This window comes from Pecten maximus, chromosome 10 (genome assembly GCF_902652985.1).
Source record: "Pecten maximus chromosome 10, xPecMax1.1, whole genome shotgun sequence".
Taxonomy (NCBI): domain Eukaryota; kingdom Metazoa; phylum Mollusca; class Bivalvia; order Pectinida; family Pectinidae; genus Pecten; species Pecten maximus.
In genome coordinates this window covers 4,007,706-4,032,638 of record NC_047024.1, presented here as the reverse complement: position 1 = coordinate 4,032,638, position 24,933 = coordinate 4,007,706, and the positions used below count along the sequence as shown (strand labels likewise).

General features: G+C 40.0%; 1 protein-coding gene across 32 annotated transcripts in view; it reads right to left on the bottom strand.

Annotated features, from left to right (window-relative positions):
- Window positions 1–24,933, bottom strand: part of LOC117336858 (zinc finger protein 37-like) — a 117,428-nt gene that overhangs the window by 63,598 nt on the left and 28,897 nt on the right. Inside the window, exons 5-6 of one of the 32 annotated variants that reach the window (XR_004534674.1) lie at window positions 8,452–9,239; window positions 7,856–7,950 (exon numbers count right to left, since the gene is read on the bottom strand). The exons of 20 other annotated variants lie outside the window; for them this stretch is intronic. Coding sequence is in view for 10 of the 12 variants with exons in the window: in XM_033897555.1 (XP_033753446.1) it covers window positions 24,192–24,874 (683 nt within the window). In the remaining 2 variants the exon portion in view is untranslated. Of the gene's footprint in view, window positions 1–792; window positions 1,882–7,391; window positions 7,951–7,974; window positions 9,240–12,937; window positions 13,610–13,993; window positions 14,794–18,061; window positions 20,145–20,180; window positions 20,820–21,693; window positions 22,993–23,265; window positions 24,875–24,933 lie in introns of those variants that run through there. 11 more of the 32 variants (XR_004534686.1, XM_033897591.1, XM_033897563.1 and 8 more) reach the window with 11 other exon arrangements.

The window sequence follows — 24,933 nt, the reverse complement described above, 5'->3', positions numbered from 1 at the left end:
TACCATTTTTAAAGACTCTGGTATGTCCCGGCCAGGGGGACAGAACCCAAAGCCAATTACCACTGACCTTGACTTGGACAGATGGACAGACACAGACAAAGCAATGACCACTGACCACTGACCCTGGCTTGGATAGATGTACAGACACACAAAACGACTATTGACCCCGACTTGGACAGATGGACAGACACACAAAACGACTATTGACCCTGACTTGGATAGATGGACAGACACACACAAAATGACTGTTGACCCTGACTTGGACAGATGGACAGACACACACAAAACGACTATTGACCCTGACTTGGATAGATGGACAGACACACACAAAATGACTGTTGACCCTGACTTGGATAGATGGACAGACACACACAAAATGACTGTTGACCCTGGCTTGGATAGGTGGACAGACACACACAAAATGACTATTGACCCTGACTTGGACAGATAGACAGACACACACAAAACGAATATTGACCCTGACTTGGACAGATGGACAGATCGACACACACAAAATGGCTATTGACCCTGGCTCGGACAGATGGACAGATGGACAGACGGAACATGACTATGAAGTGTAGGATACAAAATATTAAATACCTGGTAGCTAGTGGCTATAATATACAGTGTATTTATAAACAGATCAGCAAATCTACAGAGTTTGTAGGAATAGGTATTTTCCTCCACTTCATAGTCATGTTCCGTCTGTGTCTGTCCATCTGTCCGAGCCAGGGTCAATAGCCGTTTTGTGTGTGTCTGTCTATCTGTCCAAGTCTACAGCCTATATAAAGCTAGTAGAAAGCAGCCCCTTAAACGGCCTGATACAACCAATTATATCCCCAATTGTACTGACCAATGGTCTGTGTCCTATTCGGCCTGATACAACCAATTATATCCCCTATTGTACTGACCAATGGTCTGTGTCCTATTCGGCCTGATACAACCAATTATATCCCCAATTGTACTGACCAATGGTCTGTGTCCTATTCGGCCTGATACAACCAATTATATCCCCTATTGTACTGACCAATGGTCTGTGTCCTATTCGGCCTGATACAACCAATTATATCCCCAATTGTACTGACCAATGGTCTGTGTCCTATTCGGTTTAACAAATAAACTTATTAATTATGAACAATGTTTGGGATTAACACTTGTAAATCAACAATGGGCTGTCATTGTCGGACACTCGTAATGTGGAGACTAAGTAGCCAAGGACACTCGTAATGTGGAGACTAAGTAGCCATTGTCGGACACTTGTAAATGGACAATGTGCAGTCTGACACTCATGTGTATGACAGAGCCTCAGTGTTTATGTGTACCTATTTCCAGGTAAAAGTTATTTTGGTCCAGATTTTTTTGCATCATGTTTTGTGAGTATATGCTCCATCAGGTTACTATGGTTACTAAAAGATTTTCCACATTTTTTACAGGCGAATAGTTTGTGTCCAACACAGAACTTTTCGTGTGTGATTAGGTTTTCCCGATGAGGAAATGTTGATCCGCATTTCTCACATTTTTCCACAAATGTTTTATTATGGCTTGCCATGTGTCCCCGGAAGTTACACAACACATTAAACCCTTTATTGCAGATCTCACAGGTGAAACGGAATTCCAACTTATGTTTTGTATTGACATGAAGTTTAAGGCCGGTCTTAGTTCTGTATGTCCTACCACAACTTTCACATGCGAATGGGGCGTCGTATTGGACATGCGATGCTTGCGGCCGGTGCTGTTTGATGTGTCGTTGCAGTGCGTCATGTGATGGTGTCGTGAACCGACAGATGTTACAGGTAAAATCCAGACGTAATCCCGTCTCAGAACCTGTCTCTTGGCTCAGGACACCAGACCCCTGCCCGACATCTACTGCAGTGTCTGCAACTAAACAGAGAACCTTGGTGATACGTTTGTGAACACTGACCGACAGCTGACATTCTGCCAATCTAAACATACAAATTTTACTAAAAAATAAAAGTGGCAGCCTGTGAAGTCCAGCACCAAAGTTTGAAATAATTGATGTTACAACAGTCGAACACAATGTACATAAGAACATGGATGAAACTCATGTTTCATTAGGCGATTACCTGGTAAGAATCCAGGACTTAACTGACTTGCTTACAGTAATGGAGTTAGGACCAGGGCCCCGACCAAAAGCATTTGTCATTGTTTATGTCAGCTTTCTTGTCTTTTTTCCCAGCTGTCAAATTGTCAGGATGAATTAAATTCCACTGTAGAAAATGATGACATTGACAATGAAAAAATAATTTCTTTGCTTTGCAAATATTCTTCAAACATCTATCTGAACTAATGTCAACAAAATACAGCAATCCACATAAACTGCCTGACAAGACCCCGTCAATAAAGAATGAAACTGGGTATGAGACAACATCATATACCACGATGTAACCCTGGTTTTCACCAGGTATCAGCAGCATCACCAAATATGACTAAATCTCAGGCAGAATCTTCAGAAATGTCCATCTTATGTCATGTTCTGGTTTTCCCCAACAGAACGTCTGTCTTAAGTACACATTTAAACACAACCCTATCCTTCACATTGAGAGAAGTAACATGATAGTTATGAGTTGCTATTATCCTTCCAGTATTACACAATAATAGAGCAAAATATTCAGAAATCATACAATTTTTTTTTTTACACATTTTTAAGACAAGCCAACCGAACAACACATCAAGAATATTGTCAACAAGTGTGAATATACACAAGCTACTGATTTTATTTCTGATTAATGGAATATACCAGAGACAAGAATATCACACTCGCGTTATCAATCCTCCCAGAATTCCAACTCTCTCCCCACCCAGCAAGCTAGATGTCTCTCCCGACCCAGCAAGTTAGATGTCTCTCCCGACCCAGCAAGTTAGATGTCTCTCCCGACCCAGCAAGTTAGATGTCTCTCCCGACCCAGCAAGCTAGATGTCTCTCCAGACCCAGCAAGCTAGATGTCTCTCCCGACCCAGCAAGCTAGATGTCTCTCCCGACCCAGCAAGCTAGATGTCTCTCCCTACCCAGCAAGCTAGATGTCTCTCCCGACCCAGCAAGCTAGATGTCTCTCCCGACCCAGCAAGCTAGATGTCTCTCCAACCCAGCAAGCTAGATGTCTCTCCCGACCCAGCAAGCTAGATGTCTCTCCCGACCCAGTAAGCTAGATGTCTCTCCCGACCCAGCAAGCTAGATGTCTCTCCCGACCCAGCAAGCTAGATGTCTCTCCCGACCCAGCAAGCTAGATGTCTCTCCCGACCCAGCAAGCTAGATGTCTCTCCCGACCCAGCAAGCTAGATGTCTCTCCCGACCCAGCAAGCTAGATGTCTCTCCCGACCCAGCAAGCTAGATGTCTCTCCAGACCCAGCAAGCTAGATGTCTCTCCCGACCCAGCAAGCTAGATGTCTCTCCCGACCCAGCAAGTTAGATGTCTCTCCCGACCCAGCAAGCTAGATGTCTCTCCCGACCCAGCAAGCTAGATGTCTCTCCCGACCCAGCAAGCTAGATGTCTCTCCCGACCCAGCAAGCTAGATGTCTCTCCCGACCCAGCAAGCTAGATGTCTCTCCCGACCCAGCAAGCTAGATGTCTCTCCCTGACCCAGCAAGCTAGATGTCTCTCCCGACCCAGCAAGCTAGATGTCTCTCCCGACCCAGCAAGCTTAGATGTCTCTCCCGACCCAGCAAGCTAGATGTCTCTCCCGACCCAGCAAGTTAGATGTCTCTCCCGACCCAGCAAGCTAGATGTCTCTCCCGACCCAGCAAGCTAGATGTCTCTCCCGACCCAGCAAGCTAGATGTCTCTCCCTACCCAGCAAGCTAGATGTCTCTCCCGACCCAGCAAGCTAGATGTCTCTCCCGACCCAGCAAGCTAGATGTCTCTCCCGACCCAGCAAGCTAGATGTCTCTCCCGACCCACCAATATAGATGTCTCTCCCGACCCATCAAGATAGATGTCTCTCCCGACCCAGCAAGCTAGATGTCTCTCCCGAACCAGCAAGCTAGATGTCTCTCCCGAACCAGCAAGCTAGATGTCTCTCCCGACCCATGAAGATAGATGTTGGTCCCGACCCATCAAGCTAGATGTCTCTCCCTAACCCATCAATATAGATGTTAATCCCGACCCACCAATATAGATGTTCGTCCACCTCCTGTTAGATATTTATAACTCACTCCAGTTAAATAATTCAAAAACTCTTGCGACCACATGATGAGGACACAGAGAGGTGGTGTTTGAGATTTTTTTTGTGTTTGTAGGTTGCGCCACAATGCTGACAGAAGAACGGCCTGGCATTTGAGTGTTTCACCATGTGTTCCTCCAGCCTACTTTTATGGGCGAATCGTTTGTTACACACCCCACAAATGATGGAGTATTGTTTGTGATTTTTATTGATGTGTTCATTCAGGCAGTTTCTATCTAAGAAAAAGCTTTTGCAGATATCACAGACATAATCTTCTGTCACGTGTTCGCGCTTGTGTTCCATTAACATTGCCTCAGTGTGGCAGATCACACGACACGTCTCGCACTGATAGACCATTTGATCAGGCTGCATCGGGACCGTCTCACCTACACAGATAAGAAACACTTTTTAGTACACTGCCATTGTAATGTAGACACTGTCATGGCGACACCTTATCACGCCTCCATAGCTAAACATTCTTACAAAACACCAAATCTCTGAAGTTTCTGGTGTTTATACAAATGAATGTTGCATGCGTCTATTCCCGATCAAAATCAGAATACATTATGGCGTTCATTTATTATAATAATTACCTATTTATCGATGACCAGGTACTGTATAACCTCTTTCTAGTTGTCCCTGTATCAATAACATTTTTAAAACTGAGCTTGTACCAGTGACCTATCTATAGCTGAGCCTGTACTAATAACCTATTTTTAGCTGTCCCTATACCAGTAACCTATTTATAGCTGAGGCTTTTCTAATAACCTATTTTTAGCTGTCCCTGTACCAGTAACCTATTTATAGCTGAGCCTGTACCAATAACCTATATATAGCTGTAAATGTACCAGTAACCTATATATGGCCGACCCTGTACCAGTAACCTATATATAGCCGACCCGGTACCAGTAACCTGTATATATAGCCGACCGGTACCAAATATCTATTTATAATTATATTAAGCATATTAATCTCCCTAGGTTTGACCCTAAATTATATACAACCTCCATAGACTTTTACAATTGACACCATTCCATTGGATATTAGACAGAAGCTGTGAGAATTTGACTCCGTCCAGTGGTCTTTGCCTTGGGGACATGCTGCTCCTTATCACAGCCTGAACCGGATTTCCTTTCCAATCCTCAATCAACATTCATCTCGAATCATGAATCATTTCTTTCATGTAATTTCCCATGATTTTTTTCCTAAGTGTTAGTTATCCAGTTTGTATTCATATTTCTGATTTTATCATCAGAATTAACGAGGTACATGACGATGACAGTGATATCATCAGAATTAACGAGGTACATGGCGATGACAGTGATATCATCAGAATTAACGAGGTACATGACGATGACAGTGATATCATCAGAATTAACGAGGAACATGACGATGACAGTGATATCAGAATTAACGAGGAACACGACGATGATAGTGATATCATCAGAATTAACGAGGTACACGACGATGACAGTGATATCATCAGAATTAACGAGGTACATGGCGATGACAATGATATCATCAGAATTAACGAGGTACATGGCGATGACAATGATATCATCAGAATTAACGAGGTACATGGCGATGACAATGATATCATCAGAATTAACGAGGTACATGGCGATGACAATGATATCATCAGAATTAACGAGGTACATGGCGATGACAGTGATATCATCAGAATTAACGAGGTACATGACGATGACAGTGATATCAGAATTAACGAGGTACATGGCGATGACAGTGATATCATCAGAATTAACGAGGTACACGACGATGACAATATCATCAGAATTAACGAGGTACATGGCGATGACAGTGATATCATCAGAATTAACGAGGTACATGGCGATGACAGTGATATCATCAGAATTAACGAGGTACATGACGATGACAGTGATATCAGAATAAACGAGGTACATGACGATGACAGTGATATCATCAGAATTAACGAGGTACATGACGATGACAGTGATATCAGAATTAACGAGGCACACGACGATGACAGTGATATCATCAGAATTAACGAGGTACATGGTGATGACAGTGATATCAGAATTAACGAGGTACATGACGATGACAGTGATATCAGAATTAACGAGGCACATGACGATGACAGTGATATCAGAATTAACGAGGTACATGACGATGACAATGATATCATCAGAATTAACGAGGTACATGACGATGACAGTGATATAATCAGAATTAACGAGGAACATGGCGATGACAGTGATATCATCAGAATTAACGAGGTACATGACGATGACAGTGATATCAGAATTAACGAGGTACATGACGATGACAATGATATCAGAATTAACGAGGTACATGACGATGACAATGATATCATCAGAATTAACGAGGTACATGACGATGACAATGATATCATCAGAATTAACGAGGTACACGACGATGACAGTGATATCATCAGAATTAACGAGGTACACGACGATGACAGTGATATCATCAGAATTAATGAGGTACACGACGATGACAGTGATATCATCAGAATTAACGAGGTACATGACGATGACAATGATAAAGACTGTGAGGATCAGGACAATGACAATCAGCATCTTTAAAACTTTTCATTTTGGATATATAAAACATACCAGGATAGATTGTTAAAACTTTATTAAACATTCAGCTTTATACACCATCCAGTAAAGAAACACAACAGGATAAGATACAAATTATTCCAAATCTTATTCAAACCTCTCTTCGTTGCAGCCAGGATTTCTATAGGTTTTAACAGAAATGTATATGGAATAACCGGTTTCTGACATGCACACACTCACTAAAATGGATTAATCAGAGCACTGAAAATAGAAAAAATGACTTGTCTTTGGGGTTTAAACAGTCTACCACACATAATCTATCATTTTCACAGAACTGACACCAACATTTCTGTTATAACAGCATTGTATTTCTCACAAAGTACACAAACAAGTGTTAACATGTCAGTGTGGACCAATTCATTAGTAGACCAATTCATTATTTTAGAAAAGATGGAAATGCTCACATTTGTGCAACCACAATATTGCCATATTAGAATACCAATTATATACTTTATGAAGTTGTTGGCAGTAATCCAGAATAAGGAAACTATTTTTTTTTTTTTTTTTTTTAATAAACCAGAATGAGGCAACATTATTTGTTAAACCAGAATGAGGCTACCTTTCTTAGACAAACCAGAATGAGTCTGTTTTCATTTGTTAAACCAGAATGAGTCTGTTTTCATTTGTTAAACCAGAATGAGGCTGTTTTCATTTGTTAAACCAGAATGAGGCTGTTTTCATTTGTTAAACCAGAATGAGGCTGCTTTTATTATCTGACAAACCAGAATGCAGCTACCTTTCTTGGTTACAAGAATAATGCTATAATTCATAAACCAGAGCGAGGTTCTATGTTAAATGAGAATGAGGTTGCCTTTTTGACAGGGTCTGTGAACATCAGTATTTGGGACCACATGATGGGGACACCGAGAGATGATGGTTGAGATGTTTCTTGTGCTTGTAAGTTACACCACAGTTCTGACACTGGAAAGGCCTTGCATTCGAGTGTTTCACCATATGCTCCTCCAACCTACTTTTATGGGCAAACTGTTTATTGCATACTCCACAAAAGATGGAGAATTGTTTATGCTTTCTATACAGGGGTGAACGGTGTTTTTTCATATGATCCCGGAACATTTCCTCGGTGTGGAAAATCCTATCACATACCGCGCACTGATAGACCATTAGATCAGGCTGCATCGGGACCGTCTCACCTACACAGATAAGAAACACTTTTTAGTACACTGCCATTGTAATGTAGACACTGTAAAAATCAGATGTAACATGGAATCTGATGGTTTGACAGTCACAGCCTCACACTGTCAACAAATGGGTTATATAAACTATCACACAGCCTCACAATGTCAACAAATGGGTTATATAAATTATCATACAGCCTCACACAGTCAACAAATTGGTTATATAAACTATCACACAGCCTCACACCGCCTCACACTGTCAACAAATGGGTTATATAAACTATCACACAGCCTCACATGGCCTCACACTGTCAACAAATGGGTTATATAAGCAAGGAATAGTGGATACATGTCACTAAATTATCATTAACTCACGTATAATCAGTTAAGATATAATTAACTCCTACCCAACCTCCACAGCCTTAACCTAATTCTGATTCTGTTCATTTTACATGACATTAAACCAGTGCCATATATTTACAGAAATGAAGTGCTTCAACCTGGACATGTCCTTACACAGAATCTAAAGATCTTGATCAAGGCTGTCCAAAATCTATCCAGTTCAAAGCTATCCAGTTTCACTGATGTCCCAAGTTTTTGCAGTATTTCAACATATCTCCATGGTAACAATGTGACACGTACAGTTGCTTCATCAAAGTCACCACAAATTTAAATGCAGTTAGCAGCAAGTAGCAAGTCTGACTTCCAGGTAACAATTTAGTTCTGCCAAGTGATCTGAAGCATATATATCGGGTGACAGACCCAACCTTTCCAGCATCAGGTGACCGGCCTAACCTTTCCAACATCAGGTGACTAAGTATTTGCCGGCTGGCTAGTCTGACCCTCAGAACACCTAACAGACACACGTAGATGGTGATTCAGATGTTTTTTGTGCTTGTAACTTGAGCCACAGGCCAGACACTGAAAAGGTCGAAGGTCGGAATGCTTTCGCATATGTTCCTCCAGACTGCTGGGCCTGGAAAAAGATTTCTGACAAATTGGGCAAATCTTAGACTTCAGTTTTGCCATGTGGACAACACGAATGTGTTTCATAAGGCATTCATTGCTCTTGAAGGGTTTCCCACATTCTTCACAGAATGGGGTAGTGGAAAGAAGCTGGCTAGAAGCATCATCTACTTGAACCATTTCAAATGTGGCCTGAGCATTTTCAGGAGAACTATCGTGGGACAAGGCATGCTTCCCGGCCTCATCCTCTGTGGAACTACTGTGTCCACACATGGTGCACCGATACAGGTAGATTAGCGGGGGGTCCTGCATATCACCTCCTCCATACCAAGGCATACCTACACAAGACAAGAAATAGTTCTCTTAGTGTTGACAAGTCTTCAATACCAACTCAAACTGTGGGCATGAAGCTCCAACAGGATAAACAAATATTTAAATCTCTAATCACATAAAAAACAATAATTATCCAAAGTCAAAACAGATCTGCCTAGACACTCATATCCCAAAGTTCATACATCACATTGTTAATGTTGTTCCTAAAAGATACAGAAAATATTGAGATAATTTTTCCTGTGGAATGGGAAACAATTAAAATTCAGTGTCAAATTGACAGGGGTTGACACTAACCTAATCGCCTTGACAGACTGCAGGGCTGCCAGGTTTTGGAATGAGGCAGCCCGGGCTGCCAATTGTAAAGCCCCTCCTGGGGGATTTGGGGGCATGTCCCTACAGCCCCTAACCCTAATCTTAGGAAAAAAATGAATTTTAGATGCAGTTTCCTGCTGTCTAGTTCATTCTGAGCATAAAAGATATTAGATATTACACCAACATGTTTTATACAAAAAAGTTTTGAAATAAAATTATTGAAGTAGATAAAGAAAACTTTAGCTAGACATTATACATTTGGCTGAAAATGTTGGCGGCTGCTGGTCTAGACATTCTGGCAGCCCGACCAGATTTCAGGCAGCCCAGGGCTGCCGTGCTACTGTTAGTGTCGATCCCTGATTGATCATCAAGTCATCATCATGCATCAACTTTGGATTTATAAGAAGGCCAAATACATTGGAAAAGTTCCTGATGATTAGTTCACACAAACATCTGCATACATTAACAACGTTTAAAATAAAAAACTTTCTCAACATCTGCATATCTGGAAAAAAATCAGATCCAAACCCAGCAAAAATACCTCATCAAATCACTACTATCTGATTATGGCACAGATACCCCCATCCTTTGTTTTTTTCATCTTTTTCTTTCAAATTTGGTAGCCACAATGTGTATCCTAAAGATGAATTTTGAAAATGTTATATTTGTGAAGTCAACTGACCTCTAAACGCCCTTCTACACTTGACCTTTGATCTACATTGACCTCTAGCACCGCAATACATTTGATCTTCATTCTACATTAACCTCTAACGCCCCTCTACACTTGACCTTCATTCTACATTGACCTCTAACACCCCACTACACTTGACCTTTGATCTACATTGACCTCTAGCACCGCAATACATTTGATCTTCATTCTGCATTGACCTCTAACACCCCACTACACTTGACTATCATTTTACAGTGACCTCTAACACCCTTCTATGCTTGACCTTCAATCTACATTGACCTCTAGCATCCCCTTATTTGACCATCATACTACATTGACCTCTAACACCCTTCTACACCTGACCATTCTACATTGACCTCCAACACCCCTACACTTGACCTTCAATCTACAATGACCTCTAACACCCCACTACACTTGACCTTCAATCTACAATGACCTCTAACACCCCACTACACTTGACCTTCAATCTACATTGACCTCTGACCTCTATTTTATATCTGTGTCATTCCTTCTGTAGTAGTTAATCAATATACTGTTGTAGCTACATTGAACCACCCTCTATTATAGGTAGTGATTTGGCCAAACACTTGGTATTACGGTGTCAATCATTTATATATACTACCATCCACTCTCTGTTTATCACATCATCTCGCTTGGTATTACGGTGTCAATCATTTATATATATACTACCATCCACTCTCTGTTTATCACATCATCTCGCTTGGTATTACGGTGTCAATCATTTATATATATACTACCATCCACTCTCTGTTTATCACATCATCTCACTTGGTATTACAGTGTCAATCATTTATATATATACTACCATCCACTCTCTGTTTATCACATCATCTCGCTTGGTATTACGGTGTCAATCATTTATATATATACTACCATCCACTCTCTGTTTATCACATCATCACTTTGATGAAGAACGTACCGTTTTTCTCACCCCACAAGTAGAACCTACTGTTTCTCTATGGGATTATAGCTTGTTGTATTGTCATTCAATATCTGCATGTGTGTTTGTCGTTTTCATTGCATCATTGTTCCACTTTTATCAGGGTAAGCTTTCCTTTCTCTGCAGAGCAGATCTGATCACAACACTTGAAGCCAACAATACAAAATAACCTTATACCAATGAGCCTTTTCAGTTAGGACTGATGGGAATGTGACATTTTTTGGAGCCATTTCTGTGCCTGTTAAGTTGATGTTGGTGTTTGTAGGTCTGACCGCAGACTGAACACTTGAATGGCCGCTCATTGGAGTGTCTGGCCAAGTGGACACGTAGTGAGCTTAAGTTCTCACATCTTTTGTGACAGATCTCACAGACTTTACATGTAGCATTACTATGGCACCTTAAAACATGGCGGTTTTTACCACTCACAGTTTCAAATAGTTTCCCACAATCCTCACATGTAAGTTTTGTCTGTATATTGGCCGACTGTTTATGAAAAGAACTAAGATGGCCTCTATGAGAATTTGTATGGTGTTTAGTTTTATGAAGGTTCAGTTCTTGCTGGGTAGTGAATATCTGGTAACAGACATGACACTGAGAGAGGCCTGGAGAGCTAGGATATCCAGGGGGAGGTAACTCCGGGGCCAGGCTCCCATCTGTACAACACAAGAAACATGGAGTTAGGAGGGGCTTTAACAACAATAGATTGACAGACACTGCTTAACATGGCGGTAGATTTACAATCGTAACTCTTTCCCTACATCTTGTTCTTTATGGATTCCGTACCAGAAACAGTTATTAGGCTCACCCCCACAAGTTTAAACAAAATGGCAGACTTCGATCATGTGTACATTATACCTAGAGGTAATTCCCTTGAACACTATCCAGCTTTCTTGACAGTACTCTCTTAAATGCATCTGCAGCATCAACAACATATACAGAAAATATTACCAAATACTTAACCAGAATAAAATAAGCACAAATTTAGCAACCTAAATGTTTGTTACCAAATTCTTGAAAACTTTTTTTATATCATTGTATCGGATAGCCATATATTTTACTTTATGGCACATCTGTATTTTACCTGTATGTATTTTCTGTGTTTTACCTGTATTTTACCTGTATTTTACCTGTATTTTACCTGTATGTGTTTCCTGTATTTTATCTGGATTTCCTATTGCTTACTTCTCTGGCACAGTTTTATGTTAAGTGAATTATTTTTCCTTATAAAAAGGACAAGTCACTGGCGTATATCATTTCAATACTGGTAACAGAGATGAGGAAGTCAAATAAAAGTAATATTGAATGAAAGCACTTTACATGACTATAAAAATCTTAATTGATGAGTTTATTTCCGCAAAGTCAAGATATTTTCCCATGAAACAATATAGTATTGTACTATATAGTTAGTCTGAACATGAAACTAGTAGCACTTGGGACTGTTCCCGAACATTACAAGTCACTGGGACTGATCCCGAACATTACAAGTCACTGGGACTGATCCAGAACATTACATTGTCACTGGGACTGATCCTGAACATTACAAGTCACTGGGACTGATCCAGAACATTACATTGTCACTGGGACTGATCCTGAACATTACATTGTCACTGGGACTGATCCCGAACATTACAAGTCACTGGGACTGATCCTGAACATTACATTGTCACTGGGACTGATCCAGAACATTATATTGTCACTAGGACTGATCCCGAACATTACAAGTCACTGGGACTGATCCAGAACATTACAAGTCACTGGGACTGATCCTGAACATTACATTGTCACTGGGACTGATCCTGAACATTACAAGTCACTGGGACTGATCCTGAACATTACAAGTCACTGGGACTGATCTCGAACATTACAAGTCACTGGGACTGATCCCGAACATTACAAGTCACTGGGACTGTTTCTAAACACTAAATTTTCAATAGTTAAGGTTTAAAGTTTGCGTCTGGCACAGTTACCAGGTCCAGCCTGGTGTTTGTTAAGGTGATGTTTGTGTTTATAGGACTGGCCACACTGCTGACACTGGAATGGCCGCTTGTCCGAGTGCTTAGCCTGGTGGAAACGGAAGGAGCTCAGATTTTCGCACCTCTTATTGCAGATCTCACAGATGTAACATGTTGCATTACTATGGCATCTCAGAACATGGCGACTTTTACCACTCAAACTTTCGAAAATTTTCCCACAATCCTCACATGTATGTCTTTTTTGCATATCATTCAAGTCTATGTGAAAGGGGCCAACAAGCCCCATGTCAGTATTGAATGACGAGTGTTGTTCAGATTTATGTTTTTTAAATTCGGACTCTGTATCAAATGCCTGATTGCATACACCACATTGAAACCCTCCTTGTGACATTTGTGAGAAGATTCTCGGTGATGGAAACGCAGGTACCAGGCCCACATCTGTACAATACAAGAAAGACAGAGATAAGTGGTGACACCTAGTGGCAGGTCATTAAAAACTAACAAATTGTAAGCACACCAGACACTAATTTAACTTAAACAGCACTCAAATAACCAATCAAATTACTGGTAACTTGCAGCATGCAGCTCAGAGTGAAAATTACACATTGGTATTGATAGTGTAGTACAACAGATGATATTTAATTATAATATTACAACTTTCAGTTTTGTACCTCAGGGTGTTTTTAGAATCTCCCACACTCAAGTCCCCAATATTGTGTATATTTGTGTTTTGTTTCCTGTGCCATTTCCCATATTATGAAACTGTGGAAAACACTTGTGAGAATCATGATACAGAATCTACCAACAATCAACAAATACATGTTTTTATTTGGAATGTTTATTAAATAATACATACATTTAATAAAATAGGTTTAAGAATTTATACAGTAAACAATAAAACAACAGGCATGCTACATTATACTCATGTTAATATACCATACATTTGAGATGTTAAAACATGAAGTCACAATGTTGGAGAAAAGCTACTTTGACATCTTTGATTCTCAAGGATAGAAAATGCTGTCAATGTTAAAATAGCACAACAATCTTCAGAGAGTATCTAATAATATTGGCCAAGCCTTTATATTCCAACACACATTGGTTCAATAGGTTCGTACAATTTACGGTTTACATTCCTAAATTGCCGTCACCATCAGTACCTCATGGCTGTGGTTCGTATGGGAATAAAAAATTTGTAACATTTTCTTTGTGTTTCGCAGAGATGTGTGCTGTTAGTGTTTCTTTGTGTTTGAACGTACGGCCACAAATGTTACATTTGTATGCTCGTTCATCGGAGTGACACAACATGTGACGTTTAAATGCACTATCATTCTCACATCTTTTACCACAAATCTGACAGACAAAGCGTTGATCGTTGCTATGGTAACAGAACATGTGCCTACTCTTGCCACTGTTGGTTTGGAAGGATTTACCACATTCAGTGCAGCTGAATTTAAGTGTACCTGCCACATCTCGCTTTCTTGGTTTACAGTATATGAACGGAGAACCAGGGTACCCTACCATACCAAACTGGCTCGGAAGTACGCCGCTAGAATTCTCCTGACCAAACATTCCATTGTTGAATTCTGGAGTCTGAATATTCTGCTCTGTGCCATATGGACCTATTTAAGACAAAAAAGGTCATTTTTAGAGGTTGTTTTAGATGCCTAAATTTGGTATTGTAGTACAATTACACATTGGTACTAGTAAAGAACAAGTAGCTGGAATCGTCAACTCGATACCTACATCAATAACCTACTCTAGTGTCTGTCTCTAGATACATCAAAACCTTGTCTTAATCATCACAAAATAAATCCACGTATGGCATCTCCACGGTAACAGGATGAGCCTCTTCCTCATTTATGGCAGAGGAGGTGGGAATTTAGGTGATATTTATGTTTAAATCTATGGCCACAAATTTCACAGGCAAATGGGCGATGGTCAGTATGTCTCCTCATATGGCGGGTGAGCGTGCTCTGGTTCTCGCAGCGCTTACTGCACACCTGACACACGAGGCATTGAGCGTCACTATGGTACCGCAGTTTGTGTCGGCTCTTTCCACTTACACTCTCAAACACCTTTCCACAGTCCTCGCATACAATTTTAGTGTCACTGACTGGTACGATATCGAGGGTTGGGGGTTTTATCCCCATGGATTGGGGGGCTTGATGGGATGGAAAGTGCATCTGCAGGTCGGACCTGGTGGCAAATGTAACGCTACACAACAGGCACTGATACCCACCGCCTTTTGTTACCATGGAAACCGGAGGTTGTGGCATACCTACACAAGACAAGAAAGATTGGATGAGACATTGAGTTAGCCCTTACTTTGAAAAAAATAATTTGGTCTCAAATAGCAGAGTATGGTTCTGGAAGTTTGCAGCTAAATAAATGGATAAATACAGGTGTTAGTAATCTTGTAAATCTTGGAAAATCTAAAAAATTGTTTCAACCTAATAATCATTTTCAATTGATTATATGAAAAGCTTACAACAAGACATATTAAATGAAGCGACTATTGAGACAAAAGAGGAAAAAAAAACTATCATGCTGGAAATGACGTTTTATATCTCAAGATTATCACAAAAATCAATGGGAGTTGCACAGGTAGTTTTTGGGGTTTCCCCTTCAGAATGCCTCCCCAGCGTTACCAGATTTCCCCTTGTAACCACTGTCTCTGTAACTTAACCACACTCAACCCTCTATCATCACTTCATATAACTTTTCCCTTTCGTGCCTTGCTTGAACTTAATGCAACCAAACTTCTCAACGAAACCTTTTATTTTCCCACTGTAATGAACATGTCAACACCCCCAATTTCACTTTCACTTTCAATTACACTATTGATACACTATAAATACCACAACAGCTAGATTTGTCTGTATGCACACTGAATTATGGAACATCAATTAATATGTAATCATAACATGGAACATCAATTAATATGTAAGTCTGTTTATACCTGTTTGGATTTCCCCTCTGTTTATACCTGTTTGGATTTCCCCTCTGTTTATACCTGTTTAGATTTCCCGATGTTTATACCTGTTTAGATTTCCCCTCTGTTTATACCTGTTTGGATTTCCCCTCTATTCATACCTGTTTGGATTTCCCCTCTATTTATACCTGTTTAGATTTCCCCTGTTTATACCTGTTTGGATTTCCCCTCTATTTATACCTGTTTGGATTTCCCCCCTGTTTATACCTGTTTAGATTTCCCCGATGTTTATACCTGTTTGGATTTCCCCTCTATTTATACCTGTTTAGATTTCCCCTCTGTTTATACCTGTTTGGATTTCCCCTCTGTTTATACCTGTTTGGATTTCCCCTCTGTTTATACCTGTTTGGATTTCCCCTCTGTTTATACCTGTTTGGATTTCCCCTGTTTATACCCGTTTGGATTTCCCCTCTGTTTATACCCGTTTGGATTTCCCCTCTGTTTATACCTGTTTGGATTTCCCCTCTGTTTATACCTGTTTGGATTTCCCCTCTGTTTATACCTGTTTGGATTTCCCCGACTTCCCTTGAAGACTTCTACACTTTACACCACTAACATCACTGACGAGGATGAAACGATGATATGATGATAGTTTATTATTTGTTATTCAGCTTATACTATATCTCTTATTAAATTGATATTTAACGATATTTACTGATATACTACTCAAGATGTGTACGGTCATCTTTGGTGTAGTCCCTCATCATGGAACGGATACAAGATGTATTCCTCAACCACTGCTAATTGGTTTATCAATATTAGTACTCAACAAGACTTTCTCCAATATACAAGAGTAAGTATAACCAATTCTTTGATATTCATTACATACATATTCACAGCATCAACATTCCACGTTAAAATGAAGTGTACCAACAATTAAGACTATTTACATCAACATAAAAAGTGATAGAAGTTTTCTGTTCAATGTAATAGCACAACAACTACTATATCTAACACTAGGTATCCAAGGATTTCTCTCATAGACTGTCATCAACAGACGTTAGCCGCCAATAACTTTTTAAATCTGTCTCTCAAAAGTCTCGCATATTTGTTTAGTCTTTATATCTTCTTTCACTAGTCCATTTATTTAATGTCACAAGACTGTCGTCGTTTATATTTTGATGAGTCTGGCTCAATAATTTTACAACATTATTGCTTTCATGACTTTTTACGAGTCGGGTTCAATAATTGTTTAAGATTGCCGATGTTTACAATTATTTTGATGGGTCTCTCTCAACAATTTAACAAGATTTTTGTCAGTTAGGACTATATTGATGACTCGATGAATGTTTTCAGAGTTTATAACTTAACACTTGTGGTCCTTTAGATTCCACTTGTGTTTGTAAGATTTCCCACACAGGTTACACAAGTATGGCCGCACATTGTAGTGACTTCGCTCATGGATCTTTAAATTGCTCTCAAACGGGAACATTTTACCACATATCTTACAGGTAGGACATTCTGAAGATCGATGAAATAGTAACTGGTGCTTGTAAAACTCTGGCTTGGTACGAAACACCTTTACACAGTCGAGACACGTGAAGCTATGATCGGGATGTACACTGAGGATGTGTGCCTTAAAATCCTCCTTATCGTTGAACTTGGACTTACACAGAGAGCACACAATTATCCCCATTTTGTGGTTTTCTTGGTGTAATTTTAATCCCTCTAGAGAAAAGTACACTTCCAAACACTCTTGGCATCTGAACATCGGACCAACGATTGGGGCATCGACCCTGTGGTCCTGACCTTGCTCTGTGACCGGTGTTCCCCACTCGCCTGTACAATATAAGACAGCACCTTAGCATTACATCGGCAAACTTTCGGAATTGGTTTTGATATACTTGTTCAAAGTACAATATACTAAAAGATGCAAACAAAGAACAGAAAAGAAATGCGATCATTAAACTTTTATTGAACAAAAATGAATGTAACTGTTGAAGAAAGAACAAGAAGCATGCATCATGTACAATATGAAAGAACAATGTGGAAAGGACACCGTTAAAATACCACACAAAAGGTGCTTTTATGGCCAAGAATATAATCAAGAGGCCCCTCTGGCAGATTGATACCCCGGTATTTTGTTTGTAATTATGATTTGGGCAAGACCTCTCCCACTTCTACCTCGGCCTACAAGAGAGATAATTCTACCTCGGCCTGCAAGAGAGATAATTCTACCTTGGCCTACAAGAGAGATAATTCTACCTCGGCCTACAAGAGAGATAATTCTACCTCGGCCTACAAGAGAGATAATCAGGCTGCCATTCCCAGAACATTGACACTCCAGTCAAGTTTTGTAGTTGTTACTTTAGACTTCCAATCCTAAGAGTTATGACACTTGGATTGATCTCTGTACGGAGAATGAGATCGCCATTATCATTATTCTGGTAGATTTGTTAAAGTTATAGCATCACTTGTCAATAACAATACATGGGTTAAACCTGTTACATGTCTTGTAAGGTAAACTGTTACATCTGTACGTTATACAGCTGTCTCGTAATACCTGCGTGCCACCCTTTCACACCTGTCTTGAATGATATTTGTCATCAAATAGCTTGTCACATGACATTGGTCAACTGCCTATCACATCTGCCATGAGGCACACCTGTCTAAACCCTATATCACACCTGTCTACACCCTATATCATGCCTGTCTACACCTGTCTATACCCTATATCACGCCTGTCTACACCTGTCAGGAGACACACCTGTCTACACCTGTCAGGAGACACACCTGTCTACACCTGTCAGGAGACACACCTGTCTACACCTGCCAGGAGACACACCTGTCTATACCCTATATCACGCCTGTCTACACCTGTCAGAAGACACACCTCTCTACACCTGTCAGAAGACACACCTGTCTACACCTGTCAGGAGACACACCTGTCTACACCTGCCAGCCAGCACACCTATGTTCCTTGAGGTTGTGTAAATGTTTGTAGGACCTGCCACAATACTGACATACAAAAGGCCGGTCATCTGAGTGACATTTGACATGAGCCTTTAGGTAACTCATGAAGTGGAACTTTTTCTGGCAGATATGACAGGAGAAGCGTTCAGTGCCATGACTCTTTCTATGTTTGTCCAGGGACTTATCCGTGGAGAAATAGGACGAGCAGATATCACACTTAAATGTCCGTCTTTCCATGGGGGGAAGCACTGAGTAAACCTCGGATATATTAACTGGCCTGCTCCCTGACAAAATAAAACAAAACTGATTCAGAAACTAGGAGAACAATAGGATTACAATCATACATTGGATTTTCCACTTGAATAATGTCAAAATAACTTAATATAAATGCATTCTGCACCGTCGACAAAAACTTTCATTTTTCTTTTTATATTTTCAAACAGGTATATTAAGCTTGGTCCAGCTACTAATGATACAAACTGGGTACCATTTCCATATAGAACCTACAGTGTACACAACATCACTTGTGATGAATGTTCGAAGTCAATGATCCAGTATTATGTATTGGTCCTCTAGTGCTGCTAGCCTGAGCCCATGTCGTCTGAGGGAGAGAAAGAAATGCCTGGGGAGGATGTATCGAAGCTGAGGTCGTGGGGTGAATGACTGAAGGAAATGATTGAGGGGGTATAGATGTTTGTGGCGAAGTAGAAAATGTGTTGGGGAGAGTTGCTGAAGTCTGTAGCGACATGTTTGACGAAGTGGATGTTGAAAATGCCTCAGATAAATCACTCTGTATAAGGCATTTGTGTGTCTTTAGGTGATGTTGCCATTTGTAGGTTTTTCCGCAAGCCTTACAGCCGTAGGGTCGGGTCACCAAATGACTATGCATGTGCACCTTGAGGAAACTATCATACTGGAAACCTTTGTGGCATATGTCACAGACAAAGCGATTAACTCGATGGGTCTTGTGGTGTTTCTGATATTCCTCCGCTGAAGAACAGTATGCACCACATTCTGAACACTGCAACATCATGGCAGACGAAGATTCTGTAGCAACAGCGTTTCCTGTACAAAACAAGAGATGTTCTTTTTTTATTACAAAAGAAGATTTTTTTTAAAATTTTGTTTGTTTTGGACAAACAAATTTTATCTCTAAATAGCAATCATTAACTAATATGTCAGATTTGGGAGAGTAGACAGAGAGAGAAAGAGAGAGAGAAAAAAAACAAAACTTGCATGACACATGTCATACTACTATTCTTATGAAAATTCTTCTGTTTTTGCATAAGAAACGTCTTTCTCTATAGAACTAGGACCAATGTGTTGACCTTGACCAAAGTGTTGACCTTGACCAAAGTGTTGACTTTGACCAAATTGTTGACCTTGAATGTCCATGTTTGGTTTGAGCATGACCTCTGATTGACTTTGCTCAGGGGCCATATGTACCAGGCGAATGTGTTCCTTGAGTTTGTGTTTATGTTTGTATGCCTTTCCACACGTCAAACACTTAAAAGCACGTATACTAGAATGACAGCGCATATGTCGCCTAAGATTGCTTTCGAACTGGAAATGCTTTGTTACACAACTGGCATACAAATTTACAACTGTGGTGTATTTTTTCATGTGCTGCTAAAGCTTCGTTGGAGCTAAATAGCACACTGCATATGGGACACTGAGCCATGGGTGCAACTCCTGTAGGCAGGCTGTCCAGATACACAACACCGCCATCACTAGGGTCACCTGCACAAGAAATAAAGACAGTGTAAGAAAAGGTTCACCTTCATATTAATCCTTTAGAAGTCCTCCACATTTTAAACCAAATTGTGACTTTCATACAAAACACTTACTGCCTGTAATATAAGTGTGACTTTTTTTTTTATTTCATTATTTTGCAAATTGTTGCTTAAAAATAGAACAAGTAAGTTCAAAAATAATAGAATAGGTAAGAGTTCTAAGCCTCCATAAGTCTGGGTTTGATTGATTAGTTACAAATTAGTGTTGGTCATTTATAGGATTCCCGTCTTTGTAAACTAGGACACATCCCTATAACCAGGGGCACGGCCTTGTAACCTAGGACACATCCCTATAACCAAGGGCACGACCTTGGAACCTAGGACACATCCCTATAACCAAGGGCACGACCTTGTATCCTAGGACCTATCCCTATAACCAGGGGCAGGGCTTTGTAACCTAGGACACATCCCTATAACCAAGGGCACGACCTTGTATCCTACGACACATCCCTATAATCAAGGGCACGACCTTGTAACCTAGGACACATCATTATAACAAAGGGCAAACCTTGTATCCTAGAACACATCATCATAACCAAGGGCACGAACTTGTAACCTAGGACACATTCCTGTATCTTAGGGACACTGTAACCAAGGATATGTTTCTATAACCAAGGCCACATCCCTATAGCCTAGGAAACATCTCTGTAATCAAGAAAACATCCCTATAACATAAGACAAAGTCTCGGTAACCAGGGAAACATCACCCAGACTAAGTTCCAGTAACCAGGGAAACATCACCCAGCTACTGGAAATTCTGTCATTTATCTACTTAATGAAATCTTTCAATGTAACTAGCCAAAAGTTCAGAAACACAAAACTGGAAGTGTGAAGTTTTTAATGGCTGAATTAAACACCAATAATAATGAAGTTCATCATATATATATATTACACAATGTTTAGGATAACCCACATGTTAGCGGATAATGAACATATTTACTAAAGTAGTTCATATATCATTAACATTGTCAATGTACCGTGACAATGCTATATACATCCGTCAATGTACCGTGACAATGCTATATACATCCGTCAATGTACCGTGACAATGCTATATACATCCGTCAATGTACCGTGACAATGCTATATACATCCGTCAATGTACCGTGACAATGCCACATACATCAGTCAATGTACAGTGACAATGCTATATACATCAGTCAATGTACAGTGACAATGCTATATACATCAGTCAATGTACCATGACATATGAGAATTCCATAGAATTTCTTCATTTCACTTTTAGAAGCTAAACACTTTTTTATCATAGTACATACTTTGCTGAATGTTTGTTGAGTGCTAAGGCCCATCATAAAATAATTGAAGTTATTGCAAGTTCTCAAAATATATCAAAATTTGATTCTTCTACCTATGAATTACATAAAGCACTGTATTCCAATCTGTATCATGACGCCACATAATCTAGTCATCCACCAACTTTAGCTGTTATAGTACTTATACGTTCTTAGAAAATGATATATAAACAAGACATTTGGAGTGAATGTGGACACAAAAGTTAACACCCCGGTCCGATTTCGTAGCCAGAAGACGTGAGATTTCCGACCAGAATACGCGGGATTTCTGACAAGTGTACTACTGGTCCTGAGTCACACCCGTCACCAAAGAACAAATATGTTCCTTCAGACTCTGTTTGTGCTTATAGGACTTGCCACAGATTTGGCACAAGAAAGGCCTCACCTGAGAATGTTTTGCATAATGGATTTTCAAACTACTCTCGAATGGAAAGATTTTACCACAGAGGTCACAAACTGGGCAGTTTGTGTTTGGGCGATGAAATAAACGATCATGATTGTTAGTACTGGCATAAGATTTGAAGGCTCGACCACATTCAAAACAGAAAAACTTGTATTTTTCACCATGACATTTAAGAAGATGTTCCTTGAGAAGCATTTTATCTGGGTGCTGAGTTTGACAGACTTCACAATTGTATAGTACAGGTCCTTTAGAATGGATCTTATTGTGAGTCTTGAGGTCCTCTTTTGTAGAATATACAACATTACACAGCCGACACAGGTAGTCGCAATCTGCTGTGTCCAGAATCTGTGCTAATATCTCATCCTGGTCAGACTGGCCGGAGGACAGACCTGCCTTCCTCATACCTGAGACAGACAAGAAACAGCATCAGAAATGACCAATCAGAAAAGGAGATGTCTAACGCGTAAAGTCAATAACTAATCACAACTACAGAAAAATTACTACAGTATTCAAAACCATTCATGCAGTGACCACATCGTATTTTATTCTTCTGCAAATTATCAAGACCAGTATTTTTGCACTATAGACATATTTCAACTTGTATTGAAACGTCATTTAAAGTAACAGAATGAATCTGATCATTCCAGAATGTAGAAACACAATGGAAACGAGAAAATGACACGATAGAATCGCTCACCTAAACAAGGAAACAACAAGAAAAAGACATACTATAGAATTGCTCACCTAAACAAGCAACAAGTAAGCTAATTATACCACAGGAACCGAGAGAAAGGCAAGTGTAAAACCCAGCAACATTACAGGTAACTGCTGCTATGGCAACACCCTTGGTAATTCAGTCAAACTCTACATAATCGATGGATGACTCCATGTAGTAAAGGTCAATGTGTCAGATTGACAAATTGCTTGTCCTCAATTTGGTACTGGTATATTAGTATTACCCATTACACTAGATTAGGGAGAGTGTCGTCGAGGTAACCAAGGACGGCCACAAAGAGTGGAAGGTGAACAACAGTTACCACCAATGTCCAGTGGTTGTTTTTATACGAACAACGAGTACCTCCAATATCAACCATGTATTCTATCACCTCCAATATCAACCATGTATTCTATCACCTCCAATATCAACCATGTATTCTATCACCTCCAATATCAACCATGTATTCTATCACCTCCAATATCAACCATGTATTCTATCACCTCCAATATCAACCATGCATTCTATGAGTAAGCTGTCAAAATTTAGAATCATCTTTTATTTTACATACAAAGTCTACATGAATTAAGTAGCCAGACCACCTATCAGCTATCCAGACACTGAATCACTATCATCAAAACCAGGTCATTTCTTGTCAATATTTTCCATTATATCATTTACTTTTCCTAGGTGTTCTTTGAGGGTATTTCATTTTCTGGATCTGACCCATTTTCGAGTACCAGGCCTTTAAAAATGGACCTTGCGAGTTTTAAGGTTCTCTGTGGAATTCACCTTACTACTGATGTAAAAGAACACACACTAAGTCCTACTCAAAAACAAACTCAACATTGATCAAGGTCGCAGATTAACGTGATCAAGGTCGCAGGTTTAACTGCTGGCCGTTGGTTGGTTATATGGACAAATAGTGACATGGTCCTTTAGATTCTGCTGGTGTTTGTATGCTTTTCCACACACAGGGCACACAAACGGCCGGTCTTGTGAGTGCTTCTTCATGTGAGCTTGCAGTTTGCTTTCAAATGGAAATATTTTACCACAAATGTCACACACAGGACAGACAGCATCAGATCGATGGAACAAACGATCATGGTTATTTAAGCTAGGGTAGGACTTGAATGCTCTACCACACTCAAAACAAAAGAATTTATACTCCTGACCGTGGTTACTCTCCATGTGACTACGCAAGTTTTCCTTGGAATCGTAGTCACAGTGACACAAAACACACATGTATTTCTTAGGACCTTGACAGTGCGTTCTCTCGTGCGACTCCAGATCTGCCTGGGTGGAGTAAACGATACCACACACTCTACAAGTATATGTCGTCTTGTCCAAAATATCCGACATGATTTCCTTATCGAATGTGTTGGATTTGATGTAATGCTGAGTCGCTTGTTCTATAGCTTCTGATGTCATCCACATCTCGTTGAAGGCACTAGTTTCGGGAAGCGTTGTCGTTTGTGGAAACGACTTTGCCAGCTGTCGAGATTTATTCACTAACGACATAGTGCCAGCACCTCCACCATCGACCATTGTTCTCGTGTTTAAGTGACTACCTGAGATAAAACAAGAAATCATCTTTCAGGTATTATTTATTTATTTCACATACTATAAT